General features: G+C 40.9%; 2 protein-coding genes across 4 annotated transcripts; both read right to left on the bottom strand.

Annotated features, from left to right (window-relative positions):
* Positions 1–256: 256 nt before the first annotated feature.
* thoc2 (THO complex 2) lies at positions 257–18,994 on the bottom strand. 3 transcript variants are annotated; one of them, XM_086012428.1, is made up of 39 exons: positions 18,809–18,994; positions 16,507–16,562; positions 16,168–16,259; positions 15,988–16,039; positions 15,833–15,903; positions 15,360–15,481; positions 15,141–15,274; positions 14,486–14,646; positions 14,194–14,286; positions 13,815–13,970; positions 13,479–13,651; positions 13,168–13,363; positions 13,049–13,087; positions 12,817–12,947; positions 12,338–12,439; positions 12,069–12,153; positions 11,722–11,815; positions 11,518–11,598; positions 11,310–11,406; positions 10,950–11,067; positions 10,658–10,837; positions 10,321–10,485; positions 9,955–10,230; positions 9,617–9,758; positions 9,361–9,518; positions 8,948–9,076; positions 8,707–8,838; positions 8,412–8,596; positions 7,780–7,955; positions 7,585–7,684; positions 6,263–6,645; positions 6,079–6,137; positions 4,498–4,533; positions 2,308–2,439; positions 2,150–2,216; positions 1,920–2,074; positions 1,396–1,472; positions 1,131–1,177; positions 257–1,041 (listed from the first exon to the last, which is right to left on the bottom strand). In XM_086012428.1, the coding sequence occupies exons 1-38, from the start codon at positions 18,871–18,873 to the stop codon at positions 1,150–1,152; spliced, it is 4,698 nt and encodes a 1,565-aa protein (XP_085868554.1). In that variant the 5' UTR covers positions 18,874–18,994; the 3' UTR covers positions 257–1,041; positions 1,131–1,149. The 3 variants fall into 3 exon arrangements, with proteins under 3 accessions (XP_085868554.1, XP_085868555.1, XP_085868556.1); XM_086012429.1 differs by having other exon boundaries at positions 1,131–1,172; positions 1,397–1,472; XM_086012430.1 differs by having other exon boundaries at positions 1,920–2,062; positions 18,809–18,993.
* A 3,465-nt stretch (positions 18,995–22,459) lies between these two features.
* epd (ependymin) lies at positions 22,460–25,047 on the bottom strand. Its single transcript, XM_086013155.1, has 6 exons — positions 24,881–25,047; positions 24,764–24,795; positions 24,517–24,654; positions 24,249–24,435; positions 23,619–23,700; positions 22,460–23,555 (listed from the first exon to the last, which is right to left on the bottom strand). Exons 1-6 carry the CDS (start codon positions 24,954–24,956, stop codon positions 23,429–23,431), a joined length of 642 nt encoding a protein of 213 aa, XP_085869281.1. The 5' UTR covers positions 24,957–25,047; the 3' UTR covers positions 22,460–23,428.

Genomic DNA, 25,047 nt, shown 5'->3' with positions numbered 1-25,047 from the left:
TTAATAAAAGCTGCTTTGTAATTACCTTTTGTTTTGTTGTTAACTACACGTACATGAATTAGTCTGAAAAGATTATTTTATGACGAGAACGCCAAAGGCCTTTGTAGTTTATTTTGATTTCTGTACAAAGGAGCTTACAAAATGACTGAAATGGCCCAGTGTAATTTAAAATTCTACCCCCCAAATAAAAATAAAAAAATCAATACAAAATAACCATTTGTCAATAATAATAATGGAAGAGACCATACAAGTGACACACTATAGGAAAACTATTTATTTTTTGTCTTAAAAAAAGAAAAAACACTCATTGAGTACAGCAGATAAAATCTCCAAAGCAGCTTCCATTTCGGAGAACGTTTCTGCATTAATGCCGTACAACTCTATATTTAAAATCAACTGCCACTTTTTTTATATATATATATAAATTATGTAAAACATGATTAATGCAACCTCCAAAGGAACACTGTGGGACATAAAATAGGGAGGAAAAAAAGATAACGTGAATTTCATGTTACCTTCTTTATTATTGTACATAATATACAAAATGGTCCTTTTTTTTTTTATCACTTTCATTATTCTATTGTCTAACGGGGATTAAAAGGTGGAGCTAAATAAATAAAAATATCTCGGCCGAAGATGCGGTTATGGAAAGCGTATCAACATCAATAAAATGAAATAAAGCAAAGCCTGGAGATGTTTGGAAAAAAAAAAAAAAAAAGACATTTTCAAGCATGAGACTACTGAATCCATAATCAGATGCTACAAAGGTCATCTCTTAACAGTAACTTCACTAAATATCAATATCAATAGAGCAAAACATTTTGCTCACATTGAAGATTTATGGGAAAACATAACCCAACTTGTTTTCTGCAGGTTACAAAAGGTAACAATAAGTCCAGCAGACAGCACGTGGCAGGGCATTTAATTAAAAAACAACAACAACAACAAAAAAAACGGAGGAATGGAGGTTGGCCGAAAAAGTCAACAAAGCACAAATGGAGGAGTTGAATTCTAGCGGATAAAAGCCCAACTTTTCCAGGTCTGTTGGTGGAAATATGAAGAAAGGGAAGACAAGACGTCAGCAAGTGTTGACAATGCTGTAGTTTGTCGTTTTAAAGAACGCTTCTTACCTTGACTGATCAGCGCACATTATCTGTGCTTGTCAGAGGACTTATGGGTGTGAGTGTTAAGGCAAAAAAATGCAAGCAACTGAAATCCTCTCGTCAGATTATCAAGTAGAAAAGGAGAGGGGTCATCTAATTGAAATGGGGAGATTCCAGATGTGTTGGAGGCTTGGCAACGTTGGAGCACACGAGCAAGAAAAAGGCCGAAGCAGTCTTGCAAGTGAGCGCAGACGCACGCTGAGGTTTTTAACGCAAAGGTTAGTAAGGATATTGTTTTTTCTCCTCCTTTCCTCCGCTGCTATCCCTCTTCTCTTTCTTTTCAGACTTCTCTTTATCACGTCGGGATTCCTGCAAGGCAACACGGACACGGTCACACTGCTGCCAGCAATCTGTTCCCGCCTCCCGTTAAAAAAAATTAAAAAGAAAAAAAATATTTTTTTTATTTTTGTTAAGTGGTTTTTCATAGGAAAAATAATGAAAACAATCAATCTAAAAAGGCACCGCCTGAGCAACTACAAACACCCATCAGTCACGTTTCAATACTTTTGCTCACTTAATAAAGTGGGCGTCTTAAAAAAAAAAAATACAAAAGTGCTCTGTCCAGAGTTGAGCACATCGAGATGAAATGAGTTACGGCAGTTGTGAACTTTCATCTTTTGATCTGAAACCCAAACGTCTTCTGTATACAACAAAAACAAAGGAATTGACCTTGTCGTTCCAATACTTTTGGAAAGGACAGTACTGCAATACTGAAGGCTATGTGGGGCGCGCAACGGCAAAGGAAGCGCAAATGACCTTTTTTCCTCCGGTGGAAGTCCGTTCGGGCTTGAGGGAGTCGCCCTTCTCTTTGCTGGAAGATTTGGATCTTTTGCTCTTCTCTCTCTCCACCGAGAGCGGAGAGTCGCAAGGACTCTCGCACTGGCTGTTTTTCGAGGAGTCTGAGGAGAGAACTTTTCATTGTCAACTCCTTCTTACAACTTTGTCCGGGCTCTACTTTGATTTTTAAGAGCAATCCCACAACTTACTGGTTCCGTTCTCGTCCTTTCTGCGTTTGGGTTCCAGGCTGGCCTCCCGCTCACCTACACCGAGTTCCTAGCAGACAAAACGGGAAAAACGTCCATTGGCAAATGTGGGCCAAACGTTCTTTTATGATGAATTATGAAGTGTCTCTGAGGATACTGACTCTCTTCCTCTCTTTGCGCTCCTTTTCTTCTTTCTTCTCTTTGCATCGGCCAAGTGCGTTCTCGGGATCGTTCTTCTCCAGCTCCCTCTCTCTGCTTTTGGACCGCGATACTGAATTGTAGTTGAGGTGGTGCTGCAATGACAATTAGACCCAGACAGAGGAAAACAAAGAGCAAGTATCTTAATACATACATCTTCCAATTTTGAGCTTTGTGTATAGTGTCCATGAGTTTGGGGGAAGAAAGAAAAAAAAAAACAACAACACGGCAAGAATATGCAACTCGGGTGTCCGAAAACATCCAGGGCTGCTGTTGAAAATTTCAAACCCAAATGTCGCTTTCTCCCTATAGATGCAATCACCCTGGAGAATAGAAATGTGACCTCACCCGAGGACGAATTTCTGTGCTCATGACTTGGGCAAAGACCTGCCGTTTTTCAACTACACTGAATCAATGTCATGCTAATGCTAACAGTAAGCACAACTAGCGAGTTAGCGCATAACTAAAAGCTTTGCCAACATTCCCTTCTCATAACTGGCACAAACTCGAATGAATGGCTTTAAAGTTGTCAACTCTATGCAAGTTTCTAAAGTAATTGACAAAGTGTAATTAACCATCTTGAAGCGCTGCATCCACCAGTGAAAATACAATTGAATCTTCATGGGTGCTCTCTGTATGGTTCCATTAGCCAGTGGTGGGTTTGCATGACCGAGATTCATTTGCAGTCTGGACATGTCTGGACCCTTTCTGGATTCTCACAGTCTCCACAAGTTTGCAATAGCACCCAAAAAAAAAAAAAAAAAAGTTATTGGATTTGTTGTTAGTCGCTTTTATTTTATTTTTTAACTAGTCACAGGAGTGATCTGAAAAGTCACCAAGATGGCAACACAGAGTAGCCCTCGCTTCATCGCAACTGCCAAACGCTTATGCCTGGGCGTCGTGGTAACGGAAGTACTGCAGAACTCTGTATTTGCGTGAGAAAACCACTTCTTCAAAAACAGAGTGATTTAAAAGACAGCATGAAGGAGATATGATTTGCTTTTTTGGAATTGTTACTAAGACACCTGGGAATGGTTTTAATTGTGAAAATAGGCATGTCTCCTTTCATGTTGTACCCTCAACCAAAGTGGCTGGTCTGGTCTTCATAGAGCATTACACCAACGTGTGAAATCCTGTGAATAGCAATTTTTTTTTTTTTTTGCAAAAAAACAAAACAAAAAACAAATCAAGGGGTCGTATTACACAGGGTAAGCTAATTTAAAAAAAAAAAAAAAAAAGCGCATTCATACACAATGTAACTTAATATCCATCACACGCAGTAAATAAAAGTCCAACAATTAAACGCAGTTACAGAGTAAAAGATATTTAAAGGCAACGTTAAGGAATAAAAAAATTGTTTACTATAATTACTAAAAGAGAGTACAGTGCAAAAACAAGATTTTTGAAAATATGACAACATATTTTGAAAGACCTTAATTAGATCATAGGTATGGGAAAAGATCATCATTTTTAACCTACATTTAAAAGCATTTGCACTTTCTTTACACTTTGATATGTTTTTCAAAACTTTACTTCAAATTAAAAGAAAACTACTATCAACCGGTTTAATAGTTTTGCTCGACACTGACATTTAACTTTGACGAAGCAGCATTTATGACATTTTGGTCGTTTAAAAAAACTTTTGGGAAAGAGTGCAGAGTATAATTAAACATTGTCACATTAACAACAAATTAGTACAAATTAACCATTGACCATCTTCTTATCAGCGAATAAATAAACTACAGTGGGATTATGATTGACAATTATCATTAATGTGCATTATCATAATTAAAATCTGGATGCAAACCTCTTTTCTTAAAATATTATACATAAATGCAACAATCCGTTCAACAAAATAAAATAACGAGCTGCCGTATTCAATATTTGACTGATTACGTAATATCAAGTTTTCCGCCGTATTGCAGCACCTGCGCAATGTCATAATAAACAAAACCCGACTTATTTTTTTGCTATGGAATTCAATTAGGGTGGTGGTGTTAGATGCACAGGAATTAGCCAAATGTGGACGTATTAATGCAATAAAGAAATCCCAGTGCCAAGTATGCTTGGGAATTCATCTGACAGATGTGTGACCTAACAACAATGTAAACGAGAACCGAGAGTGGCGGAAGTAGGAGAGATGCGGTTCAAACCTTGGACGTGGACTCCTTGGGATCGTTGCTATTGTCCTGTGGGGATGAATGGAGATGACAGATGAGCTGAGGGAGGGTGGGAGGTTTGGGAGGCGGTTTTCAGACAGCAGTAGAGAGTCGGAAGATTGGATTTGGAAGGTGTTGGAGGGGGAGGGGCGGGGGTGGGGAGGGGCAGGAGAGGGGGAGAGGGGGCTCGGCCGGCCGGCCGCACCAACAGCATCCTGCTTTCTTGACATCTGACCTTCGGGGACTTAGGCTTTGACATGGTTATCACATAGAGGAGAGATAATTGGCTCAACACGTGGAATGTGAATACTGGATAGAAAACCCTGAGCGTGTATTCGGTAAGAGTCATTAATGCAGACATGCCTCTGAGGTAGCATACTATAGAAATCATGTATGTATTGGACATTAATATGTGGAAGAATACTGTGCATCAAAAGTGCTTGTGGTGATGACGTGCATGAGGTAAATCTCTGCATCTCTGTATGTGCAAGAAAAATCAGTGTGTGAGCACGCGCGCGCGCATGTGTGTGTGTGTGTGGGTGGGTGTATGAGACTACATCCCTACAGAGATAACTGTGGCTGTCACTTACAGTTCAGGATATGACACAGGGAGCCTATTTCTCTGGTGGAAGGTTAAATATAGACCTATCACAAGCTTCCAGCAGATTGGGCAAAGCTCCAGATGTTCGCTCACGGCCGCAGCCCGTCTTTGTTGCAGAGGCAGGCTTACTTTCCACAGCATTTTTGGCTGATTCAAGACCGTGACATTCATCATCTCTGTTGATCTCAGCTGCTGGTGGCTCCATGGAACGCTCGCCAGGAGGTAGTGTGGCTGCCGATGCCGACGGCTGTACTTGTCAAGGCAGCGCCGCAGAGGCTGTCAGGACCAAACGACTTGCAGCTCGCATAGGGGAGGATTGATCGTACGGCGATTGAAGGCGGGGAGGCTGACGAATCAGCCCCGGCAAAGAGGCACTCCGTCAGCAGAACAACATCCCACTCTCTGCTGGATTTGGCGATGATGGGAGGGGAGGGGAGGGGCTGTGGGGGGAGCAATATGCTTTCATCGTAGAAATCTTCTCAGCTTGCCAAAAAAAGGAGGAAACGTTGCAAACTTTCAGTTTGGGGGCGGGGAAATGAATTGCCGAGCCATTTTCCTCAAAGGTTGTTTAAAAAAAAAAAAAAAAAAAAAAAAAAAAGTTTAAAAAAAATCCATCAGGAATATAGAAATGCATACAAAATGTGTTTTCTTCCCAAGGCACGCTGATCGCTTCCGTTAGTATGAAAATAGATTAATATTTCACTATGAAAATATTTAATATTTACAATTTTTCTTCGCTAAGTCCTTCAGGAGTTTTCTCCCAATTCTTGGAAAAAACAAAAAAAATATTCTGCCAGTGTCCACAGAATGCTTTCCGGCCCTCATGGATTTGGTGGGGCTTTCCAGATGCCATGCAGCCTGCGTTTAGGGAAACCCTCCTCGGTGATCTTCAGGGGTGCTGGAATGTGCAACGGCAGGGAACGCTCCGGCAGATAGAGAAGTAATGGGCACAGCCTTCCTCAAGCCATACTAACCTTAACAGACGACGAGTGGGATGGAGAAGAGTGACTGTCGAGCTTTCGTCTTTTGTGATCTGGAAAGGGGGCAGGCAAGAGCTTATTTTAAATGCACGCTAAAACTTTTGCTCCGGCTAAAATGATTCTTTTGCATAAGCCGTGTGGAATAGCAGTGGACCAGTGAACCAGAATGGCTCCTTACCCCTCTCAGTATCGGCTGACTCTGATCTGGGAACTGGTGACTTGCGAGAGACGACCACAACGCTCCTGTCGCCTTTCTCCTTGCTCTTCGACTCCTTGATGGCATCGCGCTCCCTGGAAGGCTCCATGGACTCCCCGTTGCCTGCTTTGGCCTTGTCATCTTTGATCTTCTCCTCGGCCTTGACTTTCTCTCGGTCTGCCTTGGGTGTCTTCTCCTTACCCTCGCGAACCGCCCGCTCATCCTTCCCTGCTCTCTCTTCTCTCAGCTTTTCTCTGCGGGCCTCTGCCTTTGTCTCAGGAGTGCTGCCAGGTGTCTTTTCCTTTTTCTCTTTTTTCTCCTTGCCACTCTTCTCTTTGTCGTCCCTCTCTTTCATGGTTTTGGTGCTGGGAAGAGAAGACGTTTGGATTTTTTTTTTGGGGTTCAACACTAAGCACACATTTTGCTGAATTTGCCAGTATCCAACTACTTCAAATACAGTGGAGTCTCAGTTCACAAAATTAATTCATTACATGACTCTACTCATGAACCGCCGCAATTTGTCCGGTTAAAATGAATAGAAACGTCCACGCCCTTTCGGCGAGCACACTGAGCAGGGATCCTCCCACTAGATGACCTACCACATCGCCATACAGTACTGCTTTTTGTGCATCAGCAATGACTGATTAAAAAAAATAAAAAAATGAGCTGACAAGCAAAAAAAAAAAAACCCCACTAGCAAGTGCTCCATGGATGCCAACGGAACTAAAACACTTTCCCGGACACAAACATAAGACTTTTTCATTTGTTGTTGTTTGGCTTTCGACTTAAGTCTCTATATCAAAAACGCCTAGACTAACTTTTTGCACTGATGCTCCCAGCTTATATGCTTTGGTGCACCAGCACAAATGTTAAGTGCCGTCTATGCTGCTGATATTATGACTACTGACAGTATATGATACTGTTTAAGAGCAAGTAACTTTATTTATTAGAATTGTGTACATTAGCATTGAAATATAGTACAATAAATACAATATTTTCGCTAAATTTAAGTATAACAGACTGTTCACAAAAAATGCATTTAACATTAATCATTTGGTATAGAGAGTAACTAGTACATTCCTCCTCCACCCCTCAAAAGGCAATGTTGAACTGGTGCATTTTTTTTTTTTGGGCATAGGCATAGCTTGAAAACTGGAGTAGTACATTTGTCTCTAATTGCTGCTCCTAAACCGATTTGTGAAAAGCAATCGCGAGCCGAGATTCCTACGTAAACAGAATTGCGACTACCACTAGAGTTGGAGGCTTAGTCAACGTTAGAGAGACGTGATGTCTTGTACGCCCACCTGTTAAGAGCGCCATTCCCATTGCTGGTGGTTACTTTAGCTGCTGCACTGTTGGCTTTGTTTACTGGCTTTGTAGTCTGAAATTTATCCTTCCCCCGATCTGCAGACAAACAAGCAGTGTTGTTTACAACCACATTATTGGCGGCTATTAATAGCTCAAATGCACTGCTCTCATCAGAACTTCCAGTCACTCACCACTATCTTCTGACAACCCATCGTCTCCCTTCATCATGGCTGCGGCAGGCTTGCCTGCGCTGCCTGGTCCGTTCTGCTGACTGGCAGGAGTAGCGTTGCGTGCTGGTGGCTCTTTGTGGTGAAACTCATTCTCGGGGACCATGCGCACCTTCTGGCTTTTCAACCGACCTGAATAGCTGCAAGACGTAGAAGGTCAATAAAAGGTTTCACATGGAAGAGATGGAAGACACAGAGCCTTTTGGCTGCCTCACATTAAGAAATGAAGTGATCCCTGTTTCTTTAAAGTAGTTGTCCCGTATAAAACACCTCTGCAGTTAGAAGTATCATTTATTGATTACACTTCCAGACCAGATACGGTGCCCGGAAAGTTTTTTTTACTGTAAACTTCTGTTGTTTTACTGTGTCGGGGCCAATAATTATTTGCACTGATTGGTGTGGGAAATATAGTTGTATCAATATTGGTGACGGCGGAACATGCACCAAGTTTCATTGTGAGTGAATATAGTGTTTCTTCAAGCCAAATGAATGGGCCATGTCATCACCCAAGTGAAATAGCAGCACAGGACTAAACCTCACGGAACTGAATTTTTAAAGCTCCACAGAGCGCTCAACTGCACACAATGCTATGTTACCCCATCGCTAAGGCATAGAGATCTGGCCTCTTCTCCTTCTCCTTAACGCAGATCTTGTGGACACGGTACTCCAGCGCTTGGCCCAGATTCAAAACCTTGGGGTAACATGGCAGGATTTTGATGAGAACGATAAGGATGTTTCGGATGTGAGTGTAATCGCCCGTTTCCAGGCAGTGAACTGAAGCCTAGATGGGACAGAGAAACAGGTATACATTAAGTGGATTCCTTTCACGGAAACTCTGATCTGCAAGTGATCATGGCAAGAGACAAATACAGACAATTTAAGGTGGCTTACTTTGGTCAACATGTAATGCCACTTGTGCACCACGTGCCTGAAGTTCTCATAATCGAGCGGATTGGCTTGTTGGCCTCCATCAAATCCTGAAGCCCGCAAAATAGTCAGGAAGCCGGGGTAGTTGCCGCATTCCTGGACCACACCACAAGAATGGAGATGGATTGATGTCAAGGTTAAATGCACCATCAATCCATATAGATATAAGGGAATTGCCGCTACTGAAGGTGGGAGCATACCATACCTTCTCATAGACAGCACGATCACTATGCCAGCGAGTCACCGTCTCGAGCATGCAGCAGAGGAAGCGGCCATATCGGTGAGACTCATTCTCTGTACAACTGGCCACAGTGTAAATGATGGCTGAGAACACCTGATGAGCAAAACAACACATTGTGGATGCTTAGACAAATAAAATACAGAACTAAGTCAATCGCACCAGTGAATTATGGCTTGGAATTGTTGTATTATGTGTACGTTCTGGAATCAAATGGTGCTCCTAAAGGAATTTTTGACACTTTAATAATGTAATCACCAGATTTTTCTTGCCGATAATAGCCATTCTATTCACGATAAGAATAAAAGCCATAGAAGATCTCGCGGTAAACTATAGGTCAATTAAGTCGGTGTAGTTGCATGTGCAAACAACTGTCTTACCCTGTCGTAGCACAGGAGAGTGCAGAAGTTGGGCGTCATCTGCTGGTGCACCAGCTCGACAAAGCGGGCACAGTAAACAGCGTCGATGGAGGAGAAGATGCAGCGAGGGAACAGACACAGCTGCAGGAACTTTGTAATGGTCTCATTCTTGGTGGATTCTGTCGAACCATGCGTGAGGTTGTATTACTAACAAAGATGGCCGACAGGACGATACAGACACACTATACTGCAGCGATATGCATCACAGAATACTTACTGGTCATCAACCACTTGTCTTTCTCCAGTTTGAGGCGATGCAGCACCCTTTGGACGTGCTCCAGTTGCTTTTTCTCCTCCTCCTGCAGTTTTTCCTGCAGAGCAGTGCAGCGTTCCTTCTCTTTCTTTTTCTTGTTCATGGGCTGCAGTGGAAGGAATATTGACACAAGCAATACAAACGCTTTACGCACAGTAAAGCTTCAAACATTGTTTTCTTGTTCAAGTACTGCATTTGTTTATGATACAAGAGTGGTACGATCATGACTGCATAAAGACTCCGCCAAGTGTAAAATGCCAATAGAGTACTCAAAAGTTTGATGCGGCGAGCCAATTACTCACTATTTCCGGATTCTCATCAATGGCCTTGATCTGGGCCTTGAGCTTGTTGATCTCGCGCTCGTAGGCTGCGTGGGGCACAGCCAAGTCGTACATGGTAAGAGACCAGAAGGTGGAGTAGAACTGGGGGCGGAGGTCTTCCCAAACCCGGGCTGGATGGAGGGACATCACAGCCTCGTGCACCGGCGTCATGACTTGTTCACACGCTGCCACGTACTTCTGCACCTTCTGCTGCTGCCGGTTACCTTTCTCTGCTTTCTTCAGCTCGTCGTACTTGGACTGAAAGCGGAGAATAGAGGGGCCAGATCATCTACTGCTGTCTTGAGTCCAATGACTAGAAACTCGTTCATGCCAAGTTTGCCCACTCACCAATATTTGATGGGCGTACATTGGGCGCGAAAGGAAAAACGCAGCGTCATGTGGAGTATGGAACTGGTTACAAAGGACATCAATCGAGGGAACGCGCTTGATGTAGTCCTCAGTGCTGAGGTTGGAGGCCAGGAAGCCACCAAACTGCACCAGTGTGTCATGACACTGCAGGAAACAAATGATAGTTGAAAGTAATTGTTCACAAAGGTCTTTGGCTTAATATTAACTTGCTCTATAAAAAAACAATTCACTCTATGGAGCTAAAGAAGAATATAATGCTAAAACCTAATGTGAGTATTAGGCCATCAAAAGTAATACATTAGCAGAGAGCACATACCTGGTCATACAGGTGGCCGACTAGTTTGAGATCTTTCTCTCCGCTTTCTAGGAAAACCACACCATTTCTTTGCTGGACCATGAGTACGCAAAGCGGCAGGGCCAGTTCATGATCAAGCAGAGCATCCTTAAGACGTTGTGATGACTTTTTAGTGTTCCTAATCTGACCAAAGTAGCCTCCCTGTGGGCAGAGCGCAGGGGTTATCACAACCGTTGCGACAAATATTGGCAAATAGACCGCAAAGCAATACGCTGGATAAAACAAAAGTTGGCAAACATGAATTAGTCCATACCTCAGCTTTGAGTTGTTCCCCTCCTGTCATTGCTTCGAGCTGCTCCGATGTCATTTCATCTGTGACCTCAATGCCAGCCATTTTCTGCACCACTTCCTTCAGGATCAGCAGATCAAAGCTGCAAAAATGAAACACCCAATGTAAGAAAAACAAAAACTTGACAACAAACACACACAAAAAAAAAAGCCACAATAGAAAACGTGTGTGTTTGTATACCACAATACAGTGTGAAATATAAAATGTCAGCAAACATGTCAAGTGCAAATCATTGAACACATTTGACGCAACTTCTGGGTAGGACATTTTAACGACAGTAAATTCAAACTAATATGAAGCGTAAGGCGCTTCCATAGAACTGACCTTTTTCCTGCTTTTAGTTGATTGGTGACATACTGAAGGAGGCCGGCCAATTCAATTGGATATTTTCTGAACACAGCTCCACACAGACTTGCCAGGCCTTGTTTGACAGATGGAACAGGACTGTTAGGTATTCAATTAACTTGAAACGGTTTCTCTCCAATTAACCGATGTATAGGGACAGTATGCAGTTTCATGTTAAGACCCATACTTTGTAGCCATGATGAGATTGTGGTGTCGTCATGCTTCATTTTCTCCTTCTCAGGATTGGCCAGAGCTTCAATAATGCAATCTGGAGGTTTGGGGTTAAGAGAAACAGCCAAGATAATCTGGAAATAACATCCCTTGATATGCACACCACGCCATCGACACCACAAAGAAAGTCACGTCCTGCCAAGAGAATAGCGTTGGATACAGGCCAAGACATCGTAGTTGAGGGATGTGAGGTATTTCAAGGAATCCACCACTGGACCAATGAGGTTATCGTACCACTGGATCTGTGACAGCATCTGATAAAGGAAACGATGTCAGGACACTACTGAATTGATAGCAATACCCAATAAATACAAATCTACTAAAACATGTTCTATTTGTAACAAACTTTAATAATTCACATTTTGCCCTTGACATAACAGTAAAGCACAAATCAATTCATTCTTTCAGAAGTTGGCTTGGTGAGTTTATTTGCGACTGACTCTGAGGTAATTCAATGAAAATAATTCGAATGTAAAGAATTTTTTTTTTTTAACAAACTCCGCTTACGTAATCAAAAAGGATGGTGGGGTTGCTGTGGCTTAGTTTGCCAATCTGCCTTCCTGATTGTTTCACATTCTCTTTGGTCAAGCGCCTAGAGAGAGAAAATCACAAAACCACAAAGGAGAAGTTAAAACATTCCTGAAGAACACCACTGTTTATGATACCACAGTTGCACTATTCATTATCATGCGACACACAATGTGAATGCACGTTATTAAGTAAAAATAGATATACCTAATGAATCCCGTAGAAGGCAACTTTAACGTTTCACTTACTTCATGATATATCTGGCCCCTTCCACAGTCTGAGCTTTGACTTTTACCAGCAAGGGGTGGCTGGAATACGTTTCATTTTTCCATTGTCCATACAGACGGTACCTAGGGCAAAATAAGGTGGATTTTAAAAAGAGACTTCAAGTGATAAAGCTCAATCGTGTAAGTGTAATAAATGTGTCCCCTTAATGTCCGAGATACAAAAACGTGCACCCACAAAAGAACATAACGTAAGCATTTCAAAGCTGCCACAGAAGAGTAAATTGGCGCAGCAAATTTCACTCTCATTCACATTCAACTTGTATTCTAGTCAATTTATATCGAAGGCTTTTTTTTTTTTTTTTGGTCAGTCTTGACACAGTGGTAGACACACTTTGAAGCACTGCTTCTACTTCCTTGACAGCATCCTGGAGAACTGCCTGGGGGTTTGCTGACACCTCACTTGTGTAACAAATGTACTGACTGATGTATGTGTGTCTCACCTGTGATGGTATGGAAAGAGCTTAAAGAAACCCCACAGCTCCTCAGACATGCACGCGTTACACTCCATCAGCGAGAGGGACGGGAGTAGCACCTGATCTGCAATGCTCAGGAAACAACTCAATAGTGTTTCCTGGGACCAATAAACAGTGAGTATAAGTGGCAGCTGATTAATGCCTGAAACCTAAAGCATGTTTTCATAAGACATCATTTGAAGCTAATTTCCATACAAACCATTTTGTCTTTGCTATCCAAGCCCTCGCTGCACTGGTACTGTGAAACAAAGGACATGCAATGGGTGACTATGTCAAGATGAAGCACGAGTGCGCATATGTAGCGATGCGATCGTGTACCTCTTTCATAAACGCCTTGCCAAGACGCACAATCTTGGCGAAGAGGACAGGGTCATGCGCGAGGTGAGGTCCCAGGTAGCCGAGCATGCTGAATGTTTCCCTGCGCAAGTCTTCAAAGCTCTCCGCAGGCTTAGGGGCCCGCTTGTTCTTCAATGGATGCATCACACATCCCCGTGCGCCTTTTGGGAGGCCAGCCCTGGGGGGGGGGAGAGGGAAATGCGACCACGTTGGCTACCAACTCTTACAGAACTCAAGCTAACTTGTGTCTAACAGGCGTGCATGAAGCGAAACATGATCGGGAGAAATCATACCCTCGGTACAGAGGCTCCACAGTCAGGTGTAACAGCTGACAGAGTGCCAGTGCAATGAACTTATGAGAAGTAGCATAGAAGGAAGGCATCTGGTCCATTATACTCTGTGCATGGTGCCAGTCCCCAATCCTGAGAAGTGCTTCCAGCAGACCAAGCTTCTGGTTATCCGGTGGCTACGAGAGCACATAGAGTTTGGCATATTGTTTGACTAAAATATACCAGGCGGTCAAATAAAGCAAAGTTCATACTCTTAAGTCTTGTATATGAACTGAACTAAAAACTGCATGTTATAATAAGCAAAGAAAAAAAAACAATTTGATGCAAAGGGCCCAATACCTGCTCAATCTTCTCTTCCTCCTTTTCTTTCTCTTTTTCCTTGTCTTCACTTTTGTCTGAAGGCACCACCACCATGACCAGCTTGCGAGCAATCTGTTTGGCCTCTGAAATCACTAGTTTGTGTTCCTCAACAATAGCGGCATCTAGCGGTAAAAGCTGGAATGACAGAGAGGGGAGAAAGGACAAAAAAATCATTAGGAATTTGACCATTTCATTATTATTAATACAATTAATAAACTTAATTAAAGAATTCCATACTATTGAAATTAAATTGATTACACTATTTCAAATTTGACAATTCACTTCAACACTGAAATTAAAAACACAAAAATAGCATAACTGTACTGCTGTCAGTGCTATTGTAGTTGATTTTGCTTACATGTACATAAAGATCTTCCAATTCTATCAGGTTATGATGTAGTAGAGCAGCAGCAATGTGGTATAGTGACTTGGGGGTTTCCTCATTTGGTTCCTGAAAGAAAAATACGATAAATCAATAAAGACAAATACAACGATCAATTGCACTTTAGAATCCAACTTTGTGGCTTCTTTATATCTAAATAATCAGGTAACATTTAAATATTGCATGGCAAAATGCCCAAATTTAAAAATACCTCTGGGTTTCTGGTTAAAATATACAGTACTCCCATCCTGACTCCAAATGTTCTTACCTGATAAAATTTGAATTTAAAGCCAAGGATATGGCAGAGAGTCAGTGTCTCGCACATGTAGGACTTAATGAGGGACAGGAAGAACTCATCTTGGTCTGATCGACTCTCATACACCTCCAGGATTACATCTAGAACACGGTTTGGATCTAAATTGAAACATCCTATTGAAAAAAATATAAGAGGCATAAGAAAATGCAAGAGAGTTTAATTCACAAAACTGATTTGAACAGAACACATAATGAAGTTGCATTGAGCAGCAAATCATGTAATCAAGCTTTTCATGTGCACATTGCTCTGTTGTCATAACAACTGGAAGGACAAGGGGTGACGAGTACTTGAGCAAATGTAAAACAGACAATAATGCAAAAAGGGTATTCCAGGCGCCAAGAGCAGAGCGGTCAGTAATGGATCAGATCTCTTGCTTTCGATTAATTTCAGAAGTTTGGAAACATCTAGGTTCAACTTCAGCTCTTTCATTTGGAGGTGGACAAATCAAGCTTTCAAATAGCATGCTGCCTAAAACTGATGTGTCTATGATGTCATAGCATGTGACCTAAAACATCTCTACATTGCGGCAATTTGGTATCCTTTCCTTTTTTATCCTTGTACCACACCCACTGTAGTTGGCCTAAAGGGAAAAAAGTGTGATGTGTACCTATGAGAGATTTGATGCTTTCCAGTACAATGCGGCTGGTGATGTTGCCAGATAGGTCTTGGCCAAGCTCTGTGATTAGTTTGGCGTAGCCCTCATTTTCCTCCCTCAGCAAGTTGAACTTCTGTTGCTTGTAACTGAGAACAGTCAGCATACATTAAGTGTAATGAGCGCAGTAAAAATATTTTTCTACATTCTTCAAGTATGTTGCGCCCTACTTACAATAGTTTTGTCTTGATTTTCACAATCTTCTGATTGAACTGATGGGCTTGTTTTATAAGTCCAAGAGATTCAAGGGTTTCAGGATCCAGACGCTCTTTCAAAATAGCCTCTGGAAGAAATATCTGAAAAATAACAGTGTTTTAGCGCTTTGATATGATCCTGGGAGACAACAGGGTAATGAATAGTTTCAATCTTCAATCACAGCAGCAAATTCTCACGGTCAGCACAATGGAATGAAATGTCATCAGTAGTTATATGACTGCATTGACTACAACAATTGCATTTTATGAAAATCACACAAGCTACCATATCTCCCCACTCTATTCCTGGGACGCACCCTCATTCATTTTTGCTGTTTAGAAATGCCTTGAACTGGATTAACAGGAAGCCCCCTTGAAGGGGAACTTGGCCTCTCACATGAAAACACTTATGGTTATCAATATTCTATCATACAAACAAGTAATAATTCTTACCAAACACGCTCCCACTAACTGGATGTAATGGTCACGCTTGTGTTTCTCCTCCAGTGCAACAGTCTCTAAATCTGAGGGGGAAAAAATACAATTTCAAATCGTCTCAATTCTGTTCTTAAGACATACTTGCTATGTGATTTTTTTTTTTTTTTTACCTAGGATACTAAAGACATCAGCTAAAATCGATGGCATGTCATCTCTGAGTTCCTGTGAGCAAAACAAAAATCTGAATATTAACAGGGAAAATTACATCCCCAGTCGAAGTGACTGGAGATGCCACCATCTACGACACCAACACAACAATATGGTTGATTAGAAAAAAAACAAAAACCTACCATCATCTCTCCAAGGACGCTGGCGACGAGGTCCAATTTGAGGTTTCCCTGTACAACTTGCCAGCAAAGCTCATATAAAGCCGCCTGGATATCTGAGTGGTTCAACAGGCAAAACAGTTTCTCTGAATGAATGTTGCCTTACAGTGTAAAACCTAAGATTCAGTTTGAGCAGTTTTTACTGAAGCCCTAAAAACAACGATTTATAGACGTTCTGCTGCTAAATTGTTTTTGCACCACTTCATTTATTATTATTGTAAATTAACTCAAATAGACACAGAATATGTTGGAAAATACTGATCTTATCCCAGGTATCCCAAAGCAAAGTCAAAGGAAAGTTACCTTTAATTTGACATCCATGATCTAGTTTCTCTGTTAGTCCTTTGCAGAGTTGTACACTGGGGGGGAAAGGAATAGGGGTCAGTACGACATTTTGTTGAATGTCAAGTGATTATAACTACATCCCTTATCTTGTTAAACTACTTATTCATGTTCACCAATTCAAAAGGTTCCAAGCTGCAAATACATTCACGCTGATGGCAGACGCTACTAAGCTAGGAGTAAATTTGCGAAAAAATATTCATGTAGTGGTGGTAAACGTTGACAGAGACGTGTCATAAGCAAGTGTAATTTGAAATAGTATGTGAGGACAGGATTAAACAAAAAGCCCTATGAACCAAACTGCCAGGAACCTGTTTCTGAGCTACGGTTGCCAAGGCCAACAGGGAAAAATATACAGGCAAGCAGGAAGAACAGTGAAATACAAAGTATGGCACACACAAAGATCTTTAAAATCTGAATAGTTTTTTACAATATTGTGTATTCTTGGAGTGTGGGGTATACTTAGAAATGACCACACACATTCTGGTAACACTGCCCACCAACCATCAGGTAATTTGACCTTTGCATACTGGTCGGTACAGGAGGAATCAAGTTATCTGTCAGGAATCAAATTATCCGTCAATGTGTACCCCTGTTTTAGATAGTGACAAACTCTTCTTGCGAAACCTTTACAAATCTGAATGTGTCCAAACATAATACCCTACAGACAGGTCCAACTTTAAAAATTAGAGAGCTAAAAAGGTTAAATGTCTACTTTAACCACATACAGAATAGCTCACAGTACATTTATAAAACAAGCGTAACTAAAATTTGTACTATGCTGTGTAACCAGTGATGTTAATTTCCTTACAAATAGGGTAGAAATAGTGAGGAATTATGTAATCAATTGGAAATTCCAAAGCAATAATTGAAATAGTTGACAAATTGCAATTATATTCAGCAGAACAAATTGAAGAAATTGTATGTGTAAATTCTTTGCATATAGTTGGGTCTCTAGAATACTGCCCACTTATCAAGTGTGTGTTTAAAACACTAGGAAAATATTTTGTTTTATGCTTCTTTCAGAAAATGTGTAAGTGAGCTGTTCTGATTTTTGTTGAATTGTGGCATCACAATTAGGCTAATATGGGCATAATGTGTCCTTTAAAAATATTTTCTAACCTTTAGTGTAACCATCATACATTATTTATGCTAAATTCAGGGTAATGGTTAATGTGTGCCTTCCTCTAACATTTGTGTAGCATGTAGGTTGAAGGTGGAAGAGAAACCATAGCGGGGAACATGAAAATGACAGCATGTGGAGCAGTATTCGAACCAAGTGTGATGTGCTTCAGTAACATCTAAACGTCTTAATGTTAACCATGGAATACAATGATCGAAATTTCCGGCCTTTAATTTTAGTAGGCCTACATCGACCAGCACTATTGTGTGTGAATATGCTACAAAAGTTATAGTTCACTTACTCGGTAATTCATTTACGGATGTTTTTTGACCACAGAATTGGATGCTGCTTAAAGAGTTTAATTAGCATGGAAATGTTTGCACCAAACATGTAGTCTTACAATAGGGATAACTGGTTGCTTAAAGCTAGGTGCTCAAAAAAGGATGTTAAGTGTTTAATGTATTTTCGATGATCCAATGTACGTTTGCGTTGCATTACGTCGGTTACTTCATGTGGATTCAACTCGATTCAGTATGTTAATGTAAATCTAATGTGTCACGAGCAATTGACATCGAGCAACAGCTAGCATTGTTGCTAAACTGCGAGCATCGTGTTCAGCTCCGTTGTTCCCTCCACTGGGCTACAGACAGTTATTGCAATTTATATCACACAACGACATTTGGTGTCCGTGTGTTGACTCCAAAGTAACGGTTGACATCAACTAGATGTCTTAAAAGTACAACAATTTGTTTCTAAATTCCGAAAATGCGATAGAGGGATGCATGGATGCTAATTAGCCTTGCTTTACTAGCCATCGTGTTTACAATTTCACGAGCTGTTGCGAGAATGGGATTGACAAACATGCAGATATTATTAGCTAACTTTCTCCGAGGTTAATGATCACCCCCACCCGATGTACAAAGAATAGGCCCGCTACTTTGCCCATTTTACATCCGCAACGTGCAGTATTTAATTAATAGCGGTCGGTAAAATGTACGCTAACTAGCATTAGCTGCATTTGAACGACTGTCCAGGCACGAATATGGCTAGTTACATAATTGCCTGCAGTACGGGGGTTTGCGTTTGTTTGTTTGTTTGTCTGTCTGTTTTTTTTAACTGCGTTGAAGTTGGACCACTCACAATTCGTGTTTTCCCGTTTTCTCCCAATTTTTGACCCATTCGCCAGGGAGGATAAGTGTCGCCATCTTCCATCCACAGCTGCCGGATGTCTTCGTCGGCAGGGTCAAATGTGCTTAGCTACGGTGAGCTAGCCAGCCTAGCACAGCGATGCTACTGCGGCTAGCACACAGATGCATGGCGGGACGTGGAAGGTGGAGCGCCTCTCTTACAAAGACTCCCGCTCAATGCTACAAAGACGAACATTCACTTTTAGTAAAAACGTAGATAACGTGTGCTCGTTTGGAGTATTAGTTAATTAAAAGCACAATTACAGTATATTTGATTACGGTGCTTTTCCTCCTCGATTTTGTGTTAAATGTTCAATGCACAACAAAAACAATCACATATAACATGCACACATGACACTATGACGAAAGTGAATAGAAACACATTTAATATTCACAAATAAACAAATGTAAACATGCATATCAATGTACATTTACAGTATATAAGAAAACTGTATAGAGCTCGATCAAAAAGACTCATTCCCTCATGTCTCGTGCATACCAGCTTGTACACCAGCATCCCATTTAGTTTAAACAAAAATGCAAATGACTGGTTATGCTTGATAATGAGGCGATATAGTAGCATCACAAATGGTAAGATTTTTTTTCTTCCTCATTAAGGCTCCTTTTGTCCTGTGTGTAGGAAATCAACGCCTGGATGGCACTGAATTTCTTGAATTTCAATTAAGGAAAACAGAAGCTATGGTGTTTGGTCCCAGTGTAGGAAATCAACGCATGGATGGCACTGAATTTCTTGAATTTCAATTATGGAAAGCAGAAGCTATGGTGTTCTGTCCCAGTGCCCCTTGTACATCCCACCCTGGACATGTCATGTCATGTCATGTCATCTTCCAAACCGCTTATCCTATATAGGGTCGCGGGGAGTTGCTGGAGCCTATCCCAGCCGTCAATGGGCGAAGGCAGACTACACCCCGGACTGGTCGCCAGCCAGTCGCAGGGCACACATAGACACTGTCACTGAGCGGGAATCGATCCCACGCTGCCCGCACACAACTCAGGCGTGTGTACCACTACACTATCAGCGGACCCACCCTGGACAGTGATCTTAAATTGGACCAGAAAATTGGTGCTGTTAAATCCAGGTTTGTTTGTTTGTTTTTTTTCATTTGGCTAAGGTAAAGCCTTTGCTTTCTTAACACCACTTAGAAACAGTAATTCATACCTTAGTTACCTTTACCGGCTGAATTACTGTAATGCCCTTTATTTTGGAGTCAGCCAGTCCTCCCTACAGCATCTGAATTTGGCCCAAAATGTTGCTGCCTGCCTCCTAACTCATACCTGTCAACTTATACGTTTTCCCCGTATTTTATAAGTTTTTTGATCATTTTAAATTGTGTACGCCGTATAACAATTTTTGTACGGGAACGTTTTTTTTTTTTTAATCATTTTTTGCTAGACCGATCTCGTCTTGCCCATTTCGGCTCTAATCCGGATCATCTCGGTCACTGGTAGCAGACGGCAATGTTATTTGGTAAATAAAATAAACTTGTTTACACAAATTATCTTTGTTCTTATTCTACATACTCTGTCTTGCTGTGAGTAAATAGGTGCCGCGTTGTGTTTGTACGGTTTATTATCGCTTAATAAGGGGAATTGCAATCATTAATAAGGGGAGCAATTGGCTGAGGTTGACAGGTACGTCCTAACTGGTGCTCATAGGAGGGAGCACATAACTCCAAATCTGACCTCCCTTCACTGGCTCCCAGTACAGTTTAGAGTTCTTTTTAAGATTCTTTTATTTGTTTTTAAATATTTAATTGGTCTCACCCCACCTTACCTCCCTGACCTCCTCCACCCCTACGCATCTGCCCAGTGCCTCAGGTCAGTGGACCAGACACTACTGAAGGTACAGAGGACTAAGCGGAGCCTCAGAGGGGCTCGAGCACTTTCCCTCCCTTAGGAATGACCAAACGTTTAGTGAGGTCATGGCCCTCCATGTCCATTTTAAAAACTTGTCTTAAAACATACTTTATTGTATGGCATTTGACTCGGCATGAGACTTGGTATTGTCTTAGTGTTTCGTGGTGTTTTTTTTAAATGTTATTAATTTATCGGTTTAAGTTTGGTAATGACCGCGTTAACTTTTGATTCAAAACGGTGAGAAAATAGGACAAATACAGAAAACCAATTTGTCTGCTTTCTAGACAAACTAAGGACATCAGATAAAAGAAACACGTGAGAGGCTGAAATCTGGGGATTTGGAATAATAATAATAATGATCATAATAATAATACGGTTATATGTTTAAAAAATGCATAAAACCTGTTCACCCAATATCCATTTTGAGCGCAATAAGCAAACTTGCTGTCAAGAATTAAGTTTGGTATTCATTGTTACCATTGAACATTTAATTATTTGTCAACTTATGCTTTATTGTCACTGTTGTACCATAACTACATTTAGGCAGTTTGGCTATTTACTGTAAGTTTCATAGCCACTATGGAGAGGATGATCATGATGGTTGAGTCCCTGCTTGCATGCATAGTGCTAAGGAAGCTTGGGTAAAACAGTGGACTAGTGGTCCTGAATTTCTGGGTTCTAATCTCTGCTCAAGGGCCTTCCTTAGTGAAATTTGCTTATTCTCCCCTTGTGAATCGTTGTTTGTCCATATGTGCCCTGCGATTGGCTGGTGACCAGTCAAGGATGTATGAATGTTAGATAATCACCATTTCTTAACTTCGTTTAAAATCAAAGACCAAAGCGGAAAAAAACAATACGAGACAGTCGAACAAAGTATATTATAGCCGTTGTCGTTCATTTACAGGATACAGTCATTCTGCAAACGTTTGATGCAGCACAGTAGCACCACCGGTCGGCAGATCAGTGTACTGCTACTAGTGTCCATTAAATGAAACATCCATCCATTATCGATACCGCTTATCCTCACAAGGGTCGCGGGGAGTGCTGGAGCCTATCCCAGCTGTCTTCGGGCAGTAGTCGGGGGACATCCTGAATTGGTTGCGAGCCAATCATAGGGCACACAGGGAAAGCAAACATTCGCACTCACAATCACACCTAAGGGCCATTCAGAGAGTCCAATCAACTTACCGTGCATGTTTTTGGAATGTGGGAGGAGACCGGAGTACCCGGAGGAAACCCACGCAGGTAAGCAGAGAACATGCAAACTCCACGCAGGGATTGAACTCACGGTCTCTGAACTGTGAGGTGGACGTGCTAACCAGTCGACCACCGTGCCGCCCCGAATGAAACGTGTCACGATCTATTGTTGTGATCAGTGTGCGTCGCACAGCATTTACATTGGCAAGAGTTTGATTTTGTATTCATTTATTAAATAATTGTTTTGGTGAACTTGATTTGTATGTACTGTAATAAAATACAAAAATGGTTCTTGACATATAATTGAACATTCATTTATTTCATTAAATTATTTGTTCGTCAACTATGAATACATTCATTAGAAATAACACAATAAAAATATAATGATTGACTATATTTTGATTAAAATAAAGGCTGTGTATATTTTACATGTATTTCTTGTTTATTTTTTTATATTAATTTATTGCGTTGAATAATTGGTTAATACTGTAGATAAAAATGCAAACAAACAATTTACATATTCATTAACCAATTTTATATTGATTTTATTAAATCATTAGCTGATTCATCCATCATTCTCTGTACCACCATTCGAGCCGATCAACTGACTTTGGGCGAGAGGTGGAGGTCGTGAACAGGTTGCTAGCCAATCACAGGGCACATATGGACAAACACATTTCACACTCACATTCACATCCATAGACAATTTAGAGTTTTCAATGAACCCATCATTCTTGTTAACAATTTCACATATTTACATCCACATTTTACCATCTATTTAAAAAATCTACAAAGTAGCTCGTCTCATTCCCATGTTTTTAAAATTACGTGTGGCCCTATTTCGATAGATAGATAGATAGATAGATAGATAGATAGATAGATAGATAGATAGATAGATAGATAGATAGATAGATAGATAGATAGATAGATAGATGGATAGATAGATGGATAGAATACACTCAAATTCAATTCTATGAACTGGAATCATGATTTGAACCTCATAAGAATATTATGCAAAATGTAACATTCTTGAATTACACAATTAGTATCCCATGTTGTATATCGACCTTACATCGTTCAGACAGTCTATTTGCTGTTTTATTAACTGAAGACAGAAAACAATACATTGAACAATCCAGTCACAGCAATTCATTGCATTCTTCCTAAACTTGGATTTTATTGAATTACAAAAAAAAAAAAAAAAAAGAAAAGAAAAAGAAAAGAAAGTAAGGTCTAGGTAAAACCACTGATAGTTTAGTTTGTTGCTCCATTAATTGTAAAGGGTTTTGGAAGCAAGACTGATGTGATAGTAGTTATTAATTATGATTAATTATATCATCTATGTCATTTTTTCCATTACAATGAAAATGTATACAGTGTGATGTGGAAGGTGAAACAGTTGTAATGCATAGCAGTGTCATGCAACGCATTAAGGTCGCATATGACAGGAAGAGAAAGGTTCTGATGGGACACACTTGAATGCAATTTTTGCCTCCATTTACAGGAATTCATCAAAGAAACCATACACTGTCCCTTCTGGTGTCTCCTCTACATGCAATCCTTGGCAAAAGGAGGGCACAACAAGGAGCTCCGGATCCTTGATATCCAGTTCAATATTCATGTTGCTGGGGAAAAAATGGGCACAAATTTAGCTAAAGACAAATATGCTTCAAAACAAGTAGCCATACCTGAATATGAACATGGAGGATTCTGTTACATGGATTGTACTAAGAGGTAAACACCCCATGGTTGCGCACATGATGGTTTGGCCTAAACAAAAAAAAAAAAAAAAAGAAAAAGACAAGTTATTCATTTAAACTGTATGGAAGATGTATTGAACAATGTAAGTTAAAATAGTAAATAAGAATCGTGTCCATGGATTATTATGCTGGTTAATGTCTCCCCACCATTCTAACATCCAAATACCATGACATCATTGCTTTTCTGTCTGGGGCTGAGACTTTGAGCCAGCATCAGATTGTGCATGGATTATTGAGCCCAGAACCATTGCAAATTTTTTTGGTCAATTTTTTCAGCACAAGCTTTGAGGACAAAAACGTTGCCCTCTACAGAGCACTGTGGCTGCAGTGCAGACGCACAGACTGCTGGATGAAGCCAGCTTGTTTGGAAAAAACAAAACAAAAAAAAACCAGATCTTTTTGAAGCGATACTGATTGTCTGAAAATTATGTGATGGGCTTTTGCTTTCCCTGATGGCTCAGCACTGCTAATACATCCGTTTTTAAAGATATCCAATCATACACGCTCACATTCATACCTGTGGGAAATTTATTTGTGTTGTCAGTGTTTTGTCCCTACCTTTGAGGCCTGGTGTTGGTGTTGTCCATATTTGAAATTTCAGACCTTCCCCCTCAATGGAGGCGCTCCCAGAGGTCATTGTGGTCATGAAGGTGGCATCACTGGGAATAGCGAAAGGGTGCTTTCTGGATTGCAGTGACTTCTTTTCACAGCTCTGGTTTTTACTGTCGATCTTGTATAATATCCCCTGGTACAAACAAGAGTGACACACGAATGAAAGAACATGAAGTAACATAGTGGCATTGGCTGGGGGGGACAAAGACATTACCTCCTCAAAGAACACCAAGAGATCCAGGTCCAAGGTTACATTCAAGTTAAGGCTTGAGTTTGACTGCAACCGGAGTTTCTTATTCATCGAGTCATATGTGAACAGTCCAATTGCTCTCGTTTCAGCTCTCCCTCCCATCTGGTCTCATCGAAAAGTACACATTGAGAGAGGAAAAAAACCCCACATGATTTAGTTCTTTCAAAACCCATTCATATTTTTGTGATCGACATCAAAGATGACCACTCACCACCGAAAGTAATCCTGTCATATTGGGTGAACCTGAAAGACATGTTTCCTTTTCAATTACAAAACTCACTTTAGTGATACGCATCAAGCATGGAAAGATGTCAATTAAAATTCTTACGACAAGGCTGATGGTGGTCTGCATGGGCAGTTGCAGTCCAGCACATGAAGGCAAAGAGCAGAACAGCTGTATTCATTTTCGCCACTCCAAAAAGCAGTCAAAAAACGATGGCCAAAAACGAGGCTAAACTCATCCGCCTTCCTGCGCAGCTCGAGCAGCTTTTAAAG

The sequence above is a fragment of the Filicampus tigris genome, chromosome 17, assembly GCF_054856515.1.
Source record: "Filicampus tigris isolate MCC_2025a chromosome 17, RoL_Ftig_1.0, whole genome shotgun sequence".
NCBI classification, from domain to species: domain Eukaryota; kingdom Metazoa; phylum Chordata; class Actinopteri; order Syngnathiformes; family Syngnathidae; genus Filicampus; species Filicampus tigris.
The sequence above is the reverse complement of the archived record's forward strand: the minus strand, read 5'-3'. Positions and strand labels throughout refer to the sequence as shown.

Coding starts and splice junctions, on each gene's coding strand:
- thoc2 (XM_086012428.1), bottom strand. CDS start 18,873: ATGGCGACACTTATCCTCCCTGGCGAATGGGTCAAAAATTGGGAGAAA. Junction 9,077..9,360: donor CTCTCCTGTGCTACGACAGG/GTAAGACAGTTG, acceptor TTTGCTCATCAG/GTGTTCTCAGCCATCATTTA. Junction 4,534..6,078: donor CCCACTCGTCGTCTGTTAAG/GTTAGTATGGCT, acceptor TCATCCCCACAG/GACAATAGCAACGATCCCAA.
- epd (XM_086013155.1), bottom strand. CDS start 24,956: ATGAATACAGCTGTTCTGCTCTTTGCCTTCATGTGCTGGACTGCAACT. Junction 24,796..24,880: donor AGACCACCATCAGCCTTGTC/GTAAGAATTTTA, acceptor CATGTCTTTCAG/GTTCACCCAATATGACAGGA. Junction 23,701..24,248: donor ACCAACACCAGGCCTCAAAG/GTAGGGACAAAA, acceptor TTTTTTGTTTAG/GCCAAACCATCATGTGCGCA.